Source organism: Zeugodacus cucurbitae, chromosome 5 (assembly GCF_028554725.1).
Source record: "Zeugodacus cucurbitae isolate PBARC_wt_2022May chromosome 5, idZeuCucr1.2, whole genome shotgun sequence".
Lineage (NCBI taxonomy): Eukaryota > Metazoa > Arthropoda > Insecta > Diptera > Tephritidae > Zeugodacus > Zeugodacus cucurbitae.
Window position 1 is genome coordinate 16116728 of NC_071670.1, and position 19564 is coordinate 16136291.

The 19564-nt window shown below is 37.5% G+C and overlaps 2 protein-coding genes across 2 annotated transcripts; one reads left to right on the forward strand and one right to left on the reverse strand.

Annotated features, from left to right (window-relative positions):
- Positions 1–169: 169 nt before the first annotated feature.
- Positions 170–5292, reverse strand: LOC105219120 (uncharacterized). Its single transcript, XM_011195057.3, has 3 exons — positions 3698–5292; positions 3567–3635; positions 170–3504 (listed from the first exon to the last, which is right to left on the reverse strand). The coding sequence occupies exons 1-3, from the start codon at positions 5208–5210 to the stop codon at positions 2411–2413; spliced, it is 2676 nt and encodes an 891-aa protein (XP_011193359.2). The 5' UTR covers positions 5211–5292; the 3' UTR covers positions 170–2410.
- A 261-nt stretch (positions 5293–5553) lies between these two features.
- On the forward strand, positions 5554–10527 carry LOC105219119 (DNA repair endonuclease XPF). Its single transcript, XM_011195056.3, has 9 exons — positions 5554–5956; positions 6043–6204; positions 6269–6865; positions 6926–7080; positions 7143–7753; positions 7810–8133; positions 9361–9600; positions 9660–10175; positions 10247–10527. The coding sequence occupies exons 1-9, from the start codon at positions 5664–5666 to the stop codon at positions 10451–10453; spliced, it is 3105 nt and encodes a 1034-aa protein (XP_011193358.2). The 5' UTR covers positions 5554–5663; the 3' UTR covers positions 10454–10527.
- Positions 10528–19564: the final 9037 nt, after the last annotated feature.

Consider the following 19564-nt stretch of genomic DNA (forward strand, 5'->3'; position numbering starts at 1 on the left):
TTCTTCATACTTAAAACCTTTTTGAATATGTAGCGTGTTTTTAGGCGCATAAGCAAAATTTACATGAACATGTAAACGAAATTCGTTGTAAGCTAATTTAAACTATCAAGAGAACATAATAATTATAACTTAAAAATAAAATATAAAACAAAACAAAAGAAAAGAGATAAATGTGGTTGGCAAGCAAGAAATATATATAAAAATACTTCATACTACACACAAACGTTATACATATATGCATATATACTTTATACAATAAGCAGTGATATGCGCTGTTCCATTCCATATGTCAAAAAAATATTTGCAACACCCACACATGGACAACGAACAATACGTATTGGATTTTGCATAATGTTTTTTTTTACGATTTAATTTAAAAGATATTGAAATGGTATTAATTAAACGTGTATTTTAATATTTTCATTTGTGTAAACCAGGCGAGCCAACAATAGTAAATAAAAAATTTAAAATTCCAAAATATAAAAAATGCTTAGTTTATAATTTAGTGGCGTAAACAATGAAGTTTTGGGATTTATTTCGTGCTTTTGTGTTGTTTTGCTTGCGAAGTTTGCAAGAGAATGTGTAAGAGTGCAGAGAATTTGAATTATTAATGTCTGGCGACAATGAGACAGTTAATGGTTGAGGAAGTATACGACACAATATTTCACTTTTAAAGTACGGAGATTATTGTGTTCTTTTGACCACTGGCTAGCTGCTTAATCTCTTATTTCAACATTATGTAGTTGTAAGGTAATCCGAATCTCTTCCTAAGACTGATAACAGGTTATTGTAATTCGCCAGCTGTCTCACTTCAATTCGTGACAACGAATGTTGAAATACGAAAACGAAGACAAATGCATTTTTTCTAATAAACCAAAATATTTTTTATGATGTAAAGGTTTCAACGACGATCTAGTTTGTATATTGCGCCTCATAATATGCAATTAATTGAAATTGAAATATTCCTCTACAACTCTTTAAGAACTCATTTTAAGTGCTTTAACCATAGCTTACCCTTTGCTGTGCACAAGAATTTCGAAAATATCACCTTTTAAGCGAATTTATGCAAATGTGCAAGGATAAATAAGGATTAAGCAGCTTTATAATGTTAATCTCGATTCTCATTGACATAACTTCACTTTCGCTTGCTTATATCGGGTATTATTGTTAATACTGCAGCATAAAAACAATTTCGGAGAAATTGAGTTACAATCTTGGGACTTATACATGATCCGACTCAAAACAAGTTCGTACCGGTTAATTAGACTCTTATGTTTGTGAGTGGTCATAATTGGAAGCTCAGTTCCACGTTGAAAACTTCTATTCGTCATTCAAAGCTCTTACTCTTTATTTGTCATAATTCTATTCAACTTCACACGCTCTGGCCTGTTTCTCAATCTTTAATTTATTGTGTTCAATTATTTTACTGACTTCCTAATGAAAAAAGTTCCATACATATATAAACAAATATGCTTTTTCTAATATGTGCCGGCACATCACGCGACCGTGTTTATATAAGAAAATAATACAACAAAATAAATACTAAATACACATTTAATAATTTACACAGTTTAATAGAATATATTTGATAAATTGTATTTTTCAATTTAATTGATTCAATCATATAAATCAATAACGTTAAATATTTTAAAACTCTGGTTCATTTGAAACATTTTGTCTTTTTAATTTAGGAAATAATTTTTTAGAATTTTCTCATTTCTGTAGCTGCTATTATTATATTATTTACTAAAAAAAAAAAAAAACAAATAAAAATAAATAATAATATTTTATCCATTTCATTATTTTTTATACATATATTATTGTTATTTTTTTATTGCTTTAAGTTCAGCACAAAATAATTTGCATTTCCTTCAAACCCTAGAATAAGCTTGCACCGCATAGCTTGCAATTAAACATGCATAATCCGTTTAATTTAGTTATAGTATTTACAGATATAGTTACATATGTATAAGAAAAACAATAAGTAAAAACGTATATATGTAAACAAATCTGCTACTGCAAAAGCGATTTAGAAACCCATAAATAAAATCAAGATAAACGATTTATAATTTAAATACATATAAATGATAATCGTACAAAAACAAAAAAAATGTGTTTCTATTTATATTATGAACGCAATTTATTGAATTTATTTTAAGTTTTCGATTTTTATATGTATGCATACTCACATAAAAAATACGTTACTCAATTACGAATTGGCAACACAATGTGACAGTTGTGTATGTGTTCAAGTGGCAACTAAACTGTTTGTTTACATCGACGCCTTAATTACTAAATTATGCTTAGTTTCTTTTTTTGAAATGCGGCATTTTCAGCGTAAAAATATGTATATCTAATATGTTTAAACTTGTAAAGCTATAAAGTGACTCGTGGTTTACTTAGCATATTACTACCGTCGCATGGCACCGCGACCGTAGTATTTTGGCGCGTACGATTGCTGTGGTACCATAGTGTGTGGCAAGTGAAGCGGAATTTTTTGTGCCACAGCTGCTGGACGTTCTGGACGCTGAGGTATCGGCCACGTTGTTTGCTGTTGTCGTTGATAGTGTTGCTGTGCAACTGTATGGGCTGTAGGCCACGATGGTGGTAATGGTTCGCTCATTGTCAATATTCTTTCTTGACGCGGGTCTCGTAAATGTTGATTCATAGTTGGCGGTTTTGGTGCTTGCGCAAATTGTGGTAGGAGTCTTGGTGCTGGCGGCGGTGGTGGTGATTCCTGTGATTTTCTTGCTTGGCGTGGATCTCGTAAAACCTGTGTGCTTGGCTGTTGATCATTTTGTTCCAGTTCGGATGGCATTTGCGCGAATCTATATATTTTTATCATACGCTGATGCAGTAGACATAAGTCCACGGCATTTGGTTCCAGCGCTGATTCGCATATCAAATCGGCGAAACCACTTAAAGCCATTAGTTGATTCTCATTGAATGTACGTATTTGTCGCATTAGTGGCAGATCTTCGTAGTTATTGCCACACGTAGACATACCGTTAGTGTTGCCTTGCGATTCAGTTTGTACGGCTATGTTATGACGGTGTTTCGCGTTTGCATCCAGCACAGTGACTTCGTCGGTTTGCGTGGATACGGTGATAAGAAATGAGGTTTGTGTGTGTGTCAACTTCTTTTCAGTCTGTGCAATATGTTCCTTTTTAATTTTTTGTATCTTTGGCGGTAATTTGATGGTTTCTTTTCTCTTGTCCAATGCGTCTACATCAAAACCTAAAATTTTTGCTACTTCCCTTGCTTTCGGTGGCATTTCTTCTATACCCCATTCGTGTAGGTTAAATTCGTTAGCGTGGGAATTGAACTTGTAAAGCACATTGTTTACATTGTGCAATGGTGAACGATTATCGTAGATTTGCTGTGTTATATATGTACTGCTATTAGGCAGTTTGCGCACAGTATTGGTGTATATAAACGCTGGGTCCTTAGGTTTTTTGCTCCACTTATTAAAGTCTTCGATAGCGGCTATTGCCCTTTGTTTTGCTGTAATTATAAAGAGTAAGAGTTAATTTTAATTATGTAATATGGTGTGGCACATGAATTACCATTTTCTATTTTATCTTTTGGCAAAATATACTCTGCTGTTTTTGATTTCTCTAGAAGATCACTTTCCACTGTAAACAAAAAAGTGTGAATTTTAGTAGATGTACAAGCTGCATGAGAACTTTGACTTTACTTTTAATGCGCTTGAAACCCAAGGGTGCCGTCATGTCAATAATAAGGCCGTTTCTATTGATGTTGCTACGACTTTGGAAAAGCTCTTTCTCTTTTACTGGTAAGCAGATTTCGGATGTTTTCTCATAAGGTTGATATGTGGAAAACTCCGATTTGACACGCACCATTCGGCTCGCCGCTGCAGCACTGGTTTCTGGTTCTTCCGAATATAAATCAACTATTTCTATAGGTCTATCTTCACTGCCAGTGAATTCGCTTTTAACGCGTATTCGCTTAATAGGGCTTTTGTTGGTGCTTCGTATTTGAGCCTCTGAATCTCTTCTTGTGGGGGGACTTTTACTGTGACTACGCAATGCACGTTTGCTACGCTTATGATTGGTAATAATCGAATCTTCATTTTCATTAATTTCACCATGCGTACGTTTATGTGATTTCTTCTTCTTCTTTTTATGTTTTTTATGTGTCTTATGTGACTCCTGCTCTTTGGCTTGCAATTGTTCTAGCTCCTTTAGACGTTCAGAGTATTTTAATTCGAGATCATTATTGACAACTTCGTCTACGCGCTCGGCAACATGGTCAACTAATAAATCGTCAAAAAAGTTCTCTGGTATCGGTGCGGATGTTGTGGTTTCTGGAATAGCTGTCGTATCAACAGGTTCATTTTTGACATTGAGATTTACTTGTGTATGTTCATTTTCTTGTGTAGTATTATTTGGTGCCGCTGAAGTTGTTGCCTCAGGAAAAGTTGTTGTATCAACAGGTTCCCGTTTTACATTTAAAAACACTTGTGTATGTGCTTTTTCATGCGGTGCGGTGGATTTTAAAGCCGCTGCTGTGATGTTATCAACATCTTTGATTAAATCATCAAAGAAATTATCTGGTAATGTTTCATCGGGTTCTGGTATCCCACTTGGGCTGTTGGGCGCAGTTGAATCCATATTTGTTTCAGTTGGAACTTCTTGTGAATTATTATTAGTCGAATTTGTTGGTGTTGCAACTTTTGCAAGTACGTTTTGGAGTGGATTTGCTTCTGTCGCAACAGAATGAGTGTCTGCTGGTTCTGATTTAATTAGTGGCGTGGAATCCATTGTTGTTGGTTGTGTATTATGTATCGCACTATCATTTCTGTCGTAATGTTTTGAAGGTATCCCAATTGACATTTCAACGTCGTCTTCAACCCTTTCTTTTTTTATTTGCACTTGCGTAAGTTGTCCTGGAGTATTTGAAAAAAAGTTTGAGCCATTGTCAGAAATTTGAGTGGGAACTGTAGACACTACATTATTGCTAGTAGCATTATCCTGATGTGCTACCACTGGTGTTTCAAAATGAGTGTAATGCGCGTCCTTATCCTTGGGTTCTTCTTTGATTTGAGGCTCCAGTATTATTGGTCTATGTGGCAAATCCATGGGAGGTGGAGTTGATGAATTAGACTCTCTGTTGGTGGCATCTAACTCCTGCATAATTTTTTCAATTTGATCGAAGCAAATGTTATTTTCCTTACTATTATTTTCCATAATTATTAATTCTTATCGCGCACTGCACGCTGGTGCAACAAAATATTATCAAAACAAATGTTAAGTGGTAGTGTTGCAAGTTGTTGAAAAATAATTACAACTATAGGGAGTTGCGAATTTTTAACAACTAACTGCGGTTTGTTACTTTTTATTTTCATTAATGTTTTAGGTTTAAATTAATTATAATGAAAATTATTTTAGTAAATTCTTACAAAATTTTATACCAAACACAAAAATTTTGTTTCATTAAATAAATAAAATAATATTGTAGTAAAATTCGTTATAAATTATATTTTTTTGTGATCACCCTGTTTTTTAATTTGCCAAGAATGTCAAATGGTGTCAGCTGCTTGTAAACAAATTTTTTGTTTTGTTGAGTGTGCCGGCAAAAATATAGCGCCAAATGGTGAAATATTGAAGTTGGAAACACATATTTGTGATTTTAATTTAAAAATGGAGAGTGAACACGATAATAAGCCATCAACATCGAAAGCAATCGTAAGCAAAAAAACTGAGAAATCATACGAGGAACGCTGTCCAGAAAAAGACGCTACCGACGAGCATTTACCAACGGATGCCAATACTTCTAATGTTGAGGAATCTGGATTTCAAGATGACGATGAAGCCTTAGCAAATGTTATGACCGCTGAGGAATATTTACAGCGTAAGGATGTAGTAATGCTGGAGTACGAGCGGCAAATGTTTCTTGATATAGTTGGTTCGGATGGACTTACGGTATGCGCAAAGTGGGTATTAAAATTAATTAAATATATTATATTATATTAATATATTGTAATATATATTATATATGAGTATCTCTCTAATACCGCAGAGGCTTGCACTACGATCGCGTTGTTACAAACATTTTGAAGGTTTACAGTGATCCAGGCAATCTTGTGATTGTAATTAATTTTTCAGATTGGGAGGAGAAATATTACAAAGCCAAATTGGAGCATAAATATGTACATGAGGTAGCTGCGACTGCGACTGAGCGGTAAGCAACATAGTGAATTTGTTGGAGCGATTACCTTATTAATTACGTGTTGTTATATATATAGAGAACGTGTTTATTTAGACGGTGGCATACAATTCATCAGCACTCGCATTTTGGTTGTAGATATATTAAAGAATCGTATACCCATCGAATTGATTACTGGCATTATAGTGTTGCGTGCACACACGATCGTCGAATCGTGTCAGGAAGCCTTCGCCTTGCGGCTTTTTCGTATGCGAAACAAAACTGGTTTCATTAAAGCATTTTCGAGTAGCGCTGAGGCATTCACCATCGGTTACGGCCATATAGAGCGCACAATGCGCAATCTTTTCGTAAAACAACTTTACATTTGGCCACGTTTCCATGCAATCGTACAGCAGTCACTGAAACCATACGAAGCGCAAACGATTGAGTTGCATGTGCCCATGACGCAGAAGATGACACAGATACAAACGCATTTGCTGGATATAATGAATTATTTAGTGCGCGAAATAAAACGTATTAATCGCCTGGTCGATTTGGACGAAATAACTGTGGAGAATTGTGTAACGAAAAAGTTTCATAAAATACTTCAGGCGCAGCTGGACTGCATTTGGCATCAACTGAACTCGCAAACGAAACTGATTGTGGCTGATTTGAAAATTTTGCGCAATCTAATGATGTGAGAAAATTAATATTGAAATATATTGAATTTTTTTCATATAATAGTTTTTGTTTTTAGTTCAACAATTTACCATGATGCTGTAGCGGCTTATGCGCTCACCAAACGCTATCGCACCACAGAGTACGCGCTCAGCAACTCCGGTTGGACATTGTTAGACTCAGCCGAGCAGATATTCATTTTGTCCAAAGAGCGTGTTTATAATGCACAGGGCGGTATGCAGCTTGCACTTTTAAGCAACAAACTGTTAAATTTTAATAAATAATTTATGTAATAGAATTTGAACCCGAACCCTGCCCGAAATGGAAACATTTAGCCGAAATACTAAAAGTCGAAATACCAGCAGATATGAAGCGGACGCACCCGGACTGTTTGGAGCCTCCCAAGGTGCTTATACTTTGTCAAGATACACGCACATGCTTCCAATTGCGTCAGTTTCTCACACAAGGCGGTGAGCGTTTTCTCTTATACGCTGCCATGCAACACGAGATACCGATTGGTAAATTGGCTGAAAGCTATGACAAAGTTAAGAATGTGAAAGAAATTGAAAAAGCCCTAACCCAAATACAACAGTCCGCAGCAAATCAACGTGTCACACAAAAGTTAAGTGGCATGCAGAAAAAAGCACAAGCGAGCACCATTGAAACTGCGTCCGCCGAAGCGGAAGAAAATGCAACCATGGATGAGCTAGCACAATTGCTGACCAGCACAGATGGCGACGAGCCACTCTCAACGACGTTATTTCAAGAAAGTTATCTATTGACCATGACACAACTGAGCGATATCGATGTAACATCATCGACATTCGCCGAATTTGAAGATGCCGCAAATGCCAGTGGTGCGGCAGCGATTAATATGAATGCTTCCATATTTGAGCCCTTCCCAGAGGTTTAGTTAGTTAACTAGGTAATAGAAAATGTTCTAAATTTTTTTCTTTATTACAGTTAGAAAACTTAGACATAACCGCTGCGGTGACGGCACGCAATCAGCCATTCATCTGTATACAGACCTTTAAAACGGAGTGTGAAGGTCCAATGGCACTCGATCGCATACTCGAGGAGGTACAGCCACAGTATGTGATCATGTATCACTGTAATGTGGCTGCCATCAGACAGTTGGAGATACATGAAGCACGTCAACGGCGCCCAGTTAATGAACGCATGCGCGTATTTTTTCTCATACACGCACGTACGGTGGAAGAACAATCGTATTTGACGAGTTTGCGTCGCGAAAAGCAGGCGTTCGAATTGATTATTGAAAGGAAGCGTGTAAGCATAATTGTAAACGAAGAGCTCGAGTTGCACATGAAACCAGAGTTACCCATTCGCAACTTCGTTCTGGATAATGTAGCAGGTTATTCAGACTGAACCCCATAATACAGAATACATGTTCTGCAGTCACCTAGTCCTAGTCACTTCTTTGCATGCCCAACGAACCCAACTCGTCTAACATCTCTTTCATTTTGGTCCGACCTTAACAGCACGTTTAGATGACCTCGACGACAACTAGGTTTATACTTTCAGTTTCAGCTGGGCTGGATAATCGTTAAAATAACAACAACAACTACTCCAAACGATTACGTTCCCACCAATCCTAATAATCCGCTGCTTTGCATGTCTTCGCCTAAAAGGAAACTCAAATGGTCGTTCGTGCAATGCGTTGATGACTTAAAACATTTCCGACAGACTCAACACACCATAAAGGGTGACAATCGCCACAGACTTCCTACCGATGAATGGCATATCTGTAGTCAAATCGCCATAGATAATAGAAACCAGAGTGACTTTTACGCAACTCGTTCTGGTTATTGTAACAGACTAAACTCTTTCTTATCCAGACTAGATCCTGACATATTCAAAATATGTCTTGCATGTCCGTATGATACTAACCAGATGCGAGGAGCCCGGCACTCTCTAATGCTAAATCCACGGCGCCACTGGACGAACGAGTTCAGATTAAACATAAACAATCACGACGATGATATTCCAATACCGACCGTAAATAACCCCAAAATTTACCTTCGACAGTCTGCATTATTCCACTACACATACGACCGCGGTTATGACCAAAGTATAGAGCCGCAAAAAGATCGACAAGTCGCTAGGCAGGTAGCATTTGGCGAAAGGACAAAGAATCCTTGTTGGCCACTTATGTTGCCTGTAAGCAGTGCGACGCAGCAGAAGAAGATACAGACATGCTACAATACTGCACTCCGGACAGTCACAGGATTCGTCTTGATGTCACATTGATGTTAAATTTCCATTATCCAGACTGAACCACGACATACAGAATATATGTCCTGCATGCAATGAGTCCCCGCACGATACAAGCCAATTCTTTGCATGCCCAACGAACCCGACTCATCAACACCTCTCAGTCCTGTCTTCTATTTCTTACTAATCTTTAGAAACAGAACAAAACTGTTTAGGTTGTCTTGAAACAGTTATGAAAAAACTTAGATTACGACCTAATCCGTAATTTGTATTACCTTCTAGGTTATGGTCATACCGGAGTATCAGGATGGTAAAACAGACGAAGCATTTATACTCTACAAAACCTATGCCGACGCCGATGGCGTTGAGGAGTCTAATGCCGTTACACGTGATGCTGGCGGTCAAGCGGGGCTTGTGCCGTTTGCTGCGCCCAAAATAATCGTGGATATGCGTGAATTTCGCTCTGATCTGCCATGTTTAATACACAGACGTGGCATGGAAGTGTTGCCAGTTACTATAACGGTATTTGTCAGCTCAAAATATGAGTTATAACTTTAAAAAACTTAATCGTTACCTTACAGATCGGCGACTATATACTTACACCCGATATCTGCGTCGAGCGCAAGTCGATTTCCGATCTTATTGGATCCCTTAATTCTGGACGCTTGTACAATCAGTGCATACAAATGCAGCGTTTCTACGCAAAGCCGATATTGCTGATAGAATTCGATCAGAATAAACCCTTCCACTTGCAGGGCAAATACATGCTTTCACAGAATACCACGTCGAAGCATTCGGATATTGTACAGAAGCTACAATTACTCACCATACACTTTCCGAAACTGCGACTCATTTGGTCACCCAGCCCATATGCCACGGCGCAACTCTTTGAGGAGCTTAAGCTGGGCAAAGAACAGCCGGATCCGAAGCAAGCTGCCGCCGTGGGCTGTGATGAGCCGGGCATCAGCAATGAAGAGCTGAAATATAATCCAAATATTTATGATTTTCTGCTGCGCTTGCCTGGCGTCAATACGCGCAATGTGCACAAACTCATGCGTCAAGGTGGCTCGCTGAAGGCGCTGCTCAAGTGCACGCAGGTAATCATAAACATCTTTACAGTACATGAGACATATGAGACATTGGTTTCTGCATCTCTCTTTAATTTTAGGAGGAGATCGGCGATATGCTCGACTCGCAGGAGAATGGTCGCATGCTGTGGGACGCGTTACATGTGGCACATTTGCCCGAAAAGGATGAGGTGTCAGGCGCAGCGGCTCTGGTTGCAGGCAAGGCTGTTGGCACGCACTCGCGTTTTCGGCGAGGCGCTGCCGCTTCAGTGGCGGCGCGTGGTATGCAGCGACGTTTCAAGAATTAAATACAATCTCTACTTTAAGTTAAATTATTTTTGTTTTTTCGTTTTATACTTAATAAAATATAATGTTGCGAGTACTATCTCTATAATATATTTTGATTTAAATGTAATGATGATATAAGAAGAAATGTTGATGAATGCTGCAGATTTGAAATTCCTCGGTCATATAAAATTCTGGGTTCATTTTAGTTAGATAGAATCGACTATTGTGGAAACGACCTTAATGACGGCAATTGAAAAATTATTTTGTTATTGTAGTAAGATTAGACATCACCTACAAGAACGGACAATTTGGAACCGATATTGGCTGGGAATTCAGTCCAAACTATTTCTTGGGGGGTATAAGCAGAAAATGTTTTTCAATTGATCGCGCTCCCAGGACACAAACTGAGAAAAATAGTGGCATTATATACTGGGCACTGCAGAATGCTCATCGGATCAATGTCGATTATGTGACCTAGAAGTGGAGACACCTGTGCATCTACTTATTAACTATCCAGCGATCACAAGGAAATTAGGTAATGGGGACTTTGTATCCCCACAGAGACAGCATCATTAGCCCTGGAATACAGTTAAGCTTTCTTGACGCGAAGGGGTTAGATGCTACACTGTGTACTAAGAGAGGGCACAATAGACCATAGGTCGTAATGCGTTCCTCAGTATATTAATCCAATCTAAAACCATAAAATTCTTTAAAATGATCTGGGACCGGTTAATTAGACTCGACTTCATAAGTATTCTTAATGATGATGTTAAGAAGGGACTCCTGCAGTTGTAAGGACACAAAGTATTCCCTAAAAAATACTAGGGAATGTCGCCGATTCGGGTGTATGTTACAACTTACAAGCCATTCTGAAGTTATAGATAGAATCTCCGACAGTATAGAGACTACATCAAGAAAAAACTGAAACTCTTGTCGGTTTCAGTAATCGATTCAGGACTACAATCTACAACTTTCAAACTTTGGTCAATTTGAAACCTAGGTATTTTTGAAACATATATTTCTTTGAAACCTATGACTCTTTGAAACCCAGCTCTTTGTGAAATCTAGGTCTATGTGAAACCAAGATTCCTTTAAAACCTACGTCTCTGTGAATCCTAGGTATCAGTGAAACTTTAGTCTCTAAGGCCTCTGTGAAACTTAAGCCTTTGAGAAACTCAGCGCTTTGTAAAATCTCAATCCAAACGGCAAATTTCCATTCGAATTTCTCTCCCTGTTAGTTACTCGAATCAAAAAGAAGTCTACTAATTAATATTCGTCTTTTGGGGTTCTTTGATCTAGTTCCTACCATTTCTGCCCCGAGTCTCGAATTTATCCGATTTTTATGGAAGATTCTATTAAAATTGAACTAAACTTCAATTCTCGCCGTCTGTGGGAGTGGATGCCACCTCAAGGTAAGACAACAACCCATCATTTGATGATGTTTGCAAATGCAATACAATTAAATAATTATCCAAAGTCATTTATGTATGCGAACGAATTACTCATTAGTGAATACATGAAATATTTGTCTACACCTGATTGATTTATTTCAACAATTTGTCACGTAAATTAAATGGAAACTACAAATTCCACACAAGTTTAATGGACACACATACCAAGCTGCGGCCTGTTGTACATCGAAAACCAGCAGCAATTTCGAATTTGATAGGACTAATTCGAAAGGAATATAAATTGAAGCAGTATCACACCGAAATCGATAGAAGTTTGCATTATGAGAGAAGAGATATATGTAAGTTTTGTATATAATTTTAATAAGGGAAATATCAGAAGCCTATTTCTATTTCATTATTTGTAACCGCTTGGTAAGTAAGTATTTTAATAAAATAAAAATAGTTCAAGCATATATTGATTATCCTTGAAAAATATGTTTATTCTCCTATAAAGATTGACCTCCATTTTACCGAGGGGAAAATTGGAATCTCCTTATACTTTCAACTACTCAAAAAACTTCTGACGATTTCAAAAAGATCGGAAAATAACGATAATATTTCTCGCTTGACGAGGAATAGAGAAATAATATGTACTGAAAAAACAAAAGAAGATAGTGATCATAATACGGTAATATGAAGATTCCCATTTGATATTTGATGCAAGTGTAAAATGGAGGTGCTGGTACAAGAAATTTATTATTTAGGTAGAGAGAGAGAGAGAGAGAGAGAGAGAGAAAGACAAATACCAAGGTAAGTTTGCCTATTCTAAAAAACGGAGAAAATGCGAGAATTTGAAAACATAGATGTTATGGCCTCCCAAAAAGGAATAACGGGCCAAGTTTATATAATAATGAGAGAGAGAAAGAGAAGACGATGTATTTTAAAAACAATAGTATAATTGGTTTATATTTTTTACATATGACTTCGGGAATGTTGTGCTATCTAGATATAACATTAAATTACTGGAATTCGAAGTCATCACGTTATGCGATCTTTAATCTAATAAATCAAATGCAACTTCTAAGAAGGAGATGTCAGTGACGATTATGTTAAAATCGATCTGCTCAATGTTTTAGGTAGCAGTTGTCATAATTGCTCTAATAGAATAACTTAATTTAAACTGGATATGTGAAGAGAATGATACTTGCTGAGAGGATAACACGATCTACTCATTCCTTAGAAGAGATATTTGGGACAAAGTTTAGGCAATTCTTAGTACTTCTAAGGATGTCTACATCTACACCGATCGGTGGTAAAGATATGAAGCAGGGACGGGATAATAGTTTTTCTATAGCCTGGATGGTATGGTCACATGGTGATTTCAAATTGAGCAATTATAACTAATTTTTAATTGTTATTGAAGATAATACTGGGCGCGCTTTCTCAGGTTTTGCAAGTTTATTTAGATTATTTTCATGGATAGAGTTAAAATAATTGGGGACCTCCAATATAAAACCCCATTGAACAACGAAAAGACAACATGATCTCTTCTTTTGGAAATTTGGCGCCAATTGGTCCAACAGGTCCTTCTCACCTGGTCCTTCCATCGGAGTGGAGGCCTTCCTCTTCCTCGGCATCCACCAGCGGGTACTGCATCGAACACTTTCAGAGCTGGAGGACTTTCGTCCATTTGAACAACATGACCTAGTCAGCGTACCCGTTGTCTTTTTATTCGCTGGACTATGTCTATGTTGTCGAATAACACATACAGCTTATCATTCCATCTTCTGCGGTATTCGCCGTTGCCAATGTTTAAGGGAGCATAAATCTTCCGCAAAACCTTTCTTTCGAAAACTCCTAGTGTAGGACGGGAATGATGTCCGTAAAGTAGGACGGGAATGATGAGGGACTTGTAGAGTTTAGTTTTTGTTCGTCCAGAGACGAAATTGCCTACTCAGTCCATAGTAGCACCTGTTGGCAAGAGTGATTCTGCGTTGGATTTCAAGGCTGACATTATTATCGGTATTGATGCTGGTGGATAGGTATACGAAATTATCTACAACTTCAAACTTATGACTGTCAACAGTGACGTGGGAGTTATTCCAATGATATCGACAACATCGCCGTACGCCAGCAGCTGTAAAGACGGACTAATAACTTTATTTAGGTGCATATCCTCAAAAGTGAAGAAAACTCAGTGTGAGAGAGCACACATCAATAAAATGTTTCCCAATAAAAGGTGGAACAGGGAAATATTTGGGATCCTCAAACATGCAAGTTTAAAGACGTACCAAAATACAAAAGAGTGATAGACTTTTAATACCGTAGAGCCGGATTTAGGTGTATATTCCCAGAATTTAGTTTGATAGCGCTTCTACCCATAAAACTTCCTCCCCGCAATGGTCGAGATTGGCAGTATTAATATTATATAGGTCATAAGCGTTTGCTTGGACTGAAGATTCAACTGATGAAGGAGGAAGGTCTTCCATATCCAATATGAAAGACCTTTCTGTCTCCTAAATTCGGAGAGTTCTTTAAGTGTAGTGAACTGATATACGTTTCTTGTCTATCAGTCGGTTCGAAAGAAAGGTAAGCTTTTTAAATTCGCAAAAAAATCATCCTGTGTTCTACGGAATGACGTTAAAGCCTAACGGCAATGAAATTTAAAATGAAAACATGTATTTGTCCCCATTATTGTTAAGCTCGAACTCCGCATGCAAATTGGCACACTAACCCAAATCACTTGAAGTGACACAGATATATACACACATATATATAAACATAAATATATTTGTTTCAAACTCAAAATATAAAATCTAATCAACACACAGCAATCGGCAGCGCGTTTTCATGTTTTTGAACATTTAACTTTTCCTAAGTGGGTGCTGAGTGACACGCGGTGCTGCGGAATTATCGTCAAGTCAAATCGAAATGCTGCGACAATAATAACATGTAATTTGCTGCAAAACAGAAAGAGAAAATACAGCAAGCGATGCCGAGACTTGGCGTTTTACGTAAGTTTGTATTTAGTAATGAAATGGGCTAGCGCAGATAACAGCGAGGCTGTTCGTTCACTGTACCACACTGCGTATACGTAATCATCAGTACCAACTGACGCGGTTGGAGTGAACGAAGGGGAGATGTAATGGTGTAGCAATAAGATATTCGCAAAAAAACGGTAAATGGTTGAGAAGCAGGTGTTAAGAGGGAACTGAGATATAAACATTATTAAAGAAGAGGGTGGTTATGGGGGACTTTAGTGAGTTTATTTTACTAAATATCGCAAAAGTTAAAGAAAAATGTTTTGAATGTGAAGTTTTGAAACAGTAAGTCAAAGTTACTAATAATAATGGTATTTATTTAATCTTACAATCTCTATTGAGAATGAGGATGTACAGGGTGGTTCATAATTTATAAAAGTCATAGCCGTTAGAACCATTTCAGAAGAATAACGTCAATAATATGAGTCTAAATATTAGACTTATTAGGATCAAATTTAACATATTTTCTTTTCAGTAATGTGTCCTGCTTCCTTTTTTTGCAAGAACTTCATATATCCGGTCCGTCATTGAATGGTAAAGGCAGTCTATGTAAAAATGCAATCTCGCTCCAAGTAAGTGTAATTACTGCAATTAATGTCTCTTTTTCTTCGTATTGCTTTCCTTCTTCAAAAAATTTCCATGTAAGCCAACGCCAATTATGTTAAGATCCGGAGAATATTGTGGTCAAGTAATAATATCAACGTTTTGACTCGAAAGAAATGGCTTAAATATTCAAGAGTTATGAATATTCAGTGCGTTATCTTGCAGAAAAATCCTAATCCCATGTCCGAAGATATCTTTTAAAAATAGGAAAACTGACTCCAATGTTGTTTTAAAGCTCTCACCGTTAATTATCTGATCAATAAAATATATAAATAAATAAAATGTGATTGGATTCCATGATTGGATAACTCACTCGTGATGGCGGCTTAAACACACTTCTTCTTTGCATTAAAATTAAAATAGTACTGAAAACCATGCAGTAAATCTAAATTGAAACTTTTTTTAGCACTAAAAACAACTAAACCCCCATCATTGATTTTAGTGAGGGATTGAACACTTCAAGTCATGTATAATTTTGCAAATTGAAGCCATTTTTCCTTGGCGTATGGCATTTAGAGGTGGTTTCTTTATAATTGTTAGACTCATCAGATGCTTAGCATTTCTGACTGTACGTGAAACGGTTGAAAGGCTTGCTCTTTCTAATTTCTTGAACTTAGATGCCGACTTATTAGAATTAGCTTCCAATTCTATTCGAACAATTTTATGATTCGATCGTTCTGTTTGACGCCTTTCAAGTTTTTTTAAATACCTATCAACAGTTCTGGAGCAGCGCTATATTTGTTTGGCTATATTTCGATGCAAAAGTCCTTGTGAGTAAAAGAAGTATACTTTTAGGCGCAAAACATTAGCTTATTATATTTCTGGTTCAAATATTGCTAAAAAACAATTGATTACCTAATATTCAGTTTTTTATTAATGAAAATAAATGCTCAAAAAACGTGAAATGCTTCTAAAAATGACCAATTGAAGTCAAACAACTATTTATGCTAATTTTTTTATCAAATATGGTTCAAACTTTCATAACTTTTCAACGAACATGGTTCAACTAAAGCATACCTAGTAGTAAAGAGAACATGTTAATCAAGGAAGGAAAAATGGGTGCGTCTAACCTATGATGCTAATTTTATGAACAGTATAGACAGCTAGCGGTACAATTTCTCATAAGTAGCTACTCACTTCTCTAATATGAATATGGACATATATGATTCAAATATGAACTAAATTGTTTTCGGCGCCACCTATCGGTGAAATCGGTTGGAATCAGATATGACAGCACATATAAAGACTATGACTGTCCTCGTTTCTTTACCAATTACAGGAAATATAATAGTCTCTTTCGTTACTGACGAAACCTTTTCTCTATGTTATTATTTTGTAGCGGTGGAATTAAATGCCTGGAGGGGACGGAAAATCAAATAATTTTACGGGCGATCCAGGAAACGGCTGTTTTCAATGTGTTAGATGTACATATAAGATTCTCACGACATGTGACGAGATGGTTAGTTCAATAAGTTCAATATGCTGACCTATTCTTGATAAGAAAAAGTATAGTCTAATGTCTGGTAATTATCTGGTATAGCAATACAATTTGAGTTTGAAGTAATAGTTCAGACGATTGTTGGGTTTACGTTACTGTTATTGATTCAGAGTGAATACTATCCTTTCGAGGATCGGATTCTGTTTCGATCGGTGAGAAGACTTGACTTGACTCTGTCATTGTTGGGTCTAAATATGCCTTGGTTGGCTGGTTGGTTGAAAAGGGAGCGAAGATAGCATGACCGCAAGCGGCCCCACTTAGGCCATTATTAGGCCCATTGTGCTCCCCGAAGGTACCCTGATAAGCATCACCTGAACAACTCGGTCGTTTTATCGAAGCTTCTGAGTTTTTTCATCCCAGGTGCCCAATTTCTCTCAGATTAGAGTAATGGGAGCCATGGAAGGGATCTTTTCTCAACCGACAGAGGGCTGGGCATTCGCAGAGATCATGCTCTAGTTCTCTTTTGCTAAAAGCAATAAGTTTTTTCGTCTGTCCAGTGTCAACACTACCCCATAGTAGTTTTGTGGTACGACCCGTGTTGCACATGTTCCAGAACCTAAGATGTTCCCCTACCATCCATTGCTTTAGGCAGCGCTTGAGAGAACTGAAAGGTCTGGGGCAGTTTAAGGGAACTGCGTTCCCAGCTGCCTCTGGGCGGACCAACTCATCTGCCTTTTCTTTTCCTTCTATACCTATATGACCGGGTACCCAGATAATTTTATCTGAGTTTTCTCCCGCTAGTCTTTGCATCATCTGACGCATTGAGACTTTGTGTTGGCACAGCGGATTGCCTTAATTGCGGCTTGGCTATCCACAAAAAAGTTGATGGACCTGTTTGTTTAGGCGCAGGCCCAAATAGCGCCTTCTCTTAGTCCGAAAATACTTAGTTGAAATACCGAGTTGTCGTCGTTTAGTTTTAAGCTGCTTTCTGTATGTGGGTTTTTACAGATGAAGCCTGCTCCCGTTCTCGTTTCATCGTTTGATCCGTCGGTGAATATATAGATTTTACCATTGGTACTATCTATGATTGTATCGTTGGTCCATTCTTCTCTGCTGGGGAAGGAGAACGTTGCCTTAATTTCCCCAACAGTCTCGGTTTCCCGGTCACAGGACCAATCCAAACCGAGTTCAGTGACAAGATTTAGTATGATCCCATGTCCGCATTGGTGCAATGTTTGGGTCCAGTGGCCCAAGATCTTACCCTACACGCTGTAAGCGCTGCATCATACTTCACTTGGATATGTATTGGTCGGATATCAAGGATAACCTCATATGACTTTGTTGAAGTTGTTTTGATAGCACCGGTTATCCCTAACAAGCAGGTACTCTGAACCTGTTCCAATGTTTTAATCCGGGAATTTTTCGTTAGTGATTTCCACCAAACTAATGCACCATGTGTTAGCGTCGGTCGAATCACACTTGTATACAGCCAATATACCATCTGGTGCCGAAGGCCCTACTTCGAGGCAATGGCTTTTCCGCAGGAGTTCCATATACGGAGAGCTTGGAAGTCCTTCAATATGCCTTAATACTGCACTTTATCTAGAAATTTGGGGTACCTTATCTGCTTCTGATTGATATAAAATATAATTTTAATGAATTTCGACTTTACTGTAAATAAATACATATCAACAAGTTTGTAAATATGGCTTTGTTATATGACTGATAAGATCTAATTCAAAATAATTAACGGTGACATAATCTCTGACTTGAAAATTTTACTACATAACGGTAAATATTAATACGAAAAAAGGTTCAATTCACTTTGTCACACAAAAACTGATTGAATTTCCAACATTTTCAAATTAAATTTAAACTAATTATCAGCTTACTGCTGCGCGTCCACTAAGCAGCAAACACGAATTAAGCTCCTTAACGGTTCAACGAGGCGGGAAGATGAATTAATACACATTTAAATAGCGCTGCAGTTTGCAATCGAAGCGTGTAATTAACTACAGTAGATTTTCCACAATGATTAGCTATGTCAGTGGTTTGCATTACACCGCGGCTCCCTTATCGTTTTAAACATTAGAAAAAAACGGAATTTCAAAGAGCGAAAAGAGCTTGCAACAAGCAACCAAAAGCACTTTAACCGCAAAACTCTGCTGCGGGATTGGCTTACTTGTGCGGTTGCAATGTGTGCCAGCGGGTACAAGCGCTTGTAGATACTAAATACATATGTAAAAATATATATGTATATAACACATATGTTATCCATACTTGCATAGCAAATGTCGCTTCTTTGTATGTGTGTGTGTGTTTGAGGTGAAGAAAACTGCCGGAACTAAGTGTTAAAAGAGACTTGGGGAAATTACGACACACACTCATGACCTGAAGCGAGCGAGTGAAAAAAACAACAAAAACAAAAAATAGAAATGAGAAAATATAACATTTCGAATTAAAGAAGAGCGTGGGAGGCTGCTTGTCGGCGGTTAAGCAGTGGGTGGCGTGCAGGTGGTTAAGTTGTGACAGACGTGGGCAACCGCTGACAAACACAACGGAAACTTGCATTTACCTACCTAAGTAGGCGAGCAAACAGACACATACATGTATATATGTATGTAATAGGGCGGGTCGATTAAAAAATCGCTCATTGCT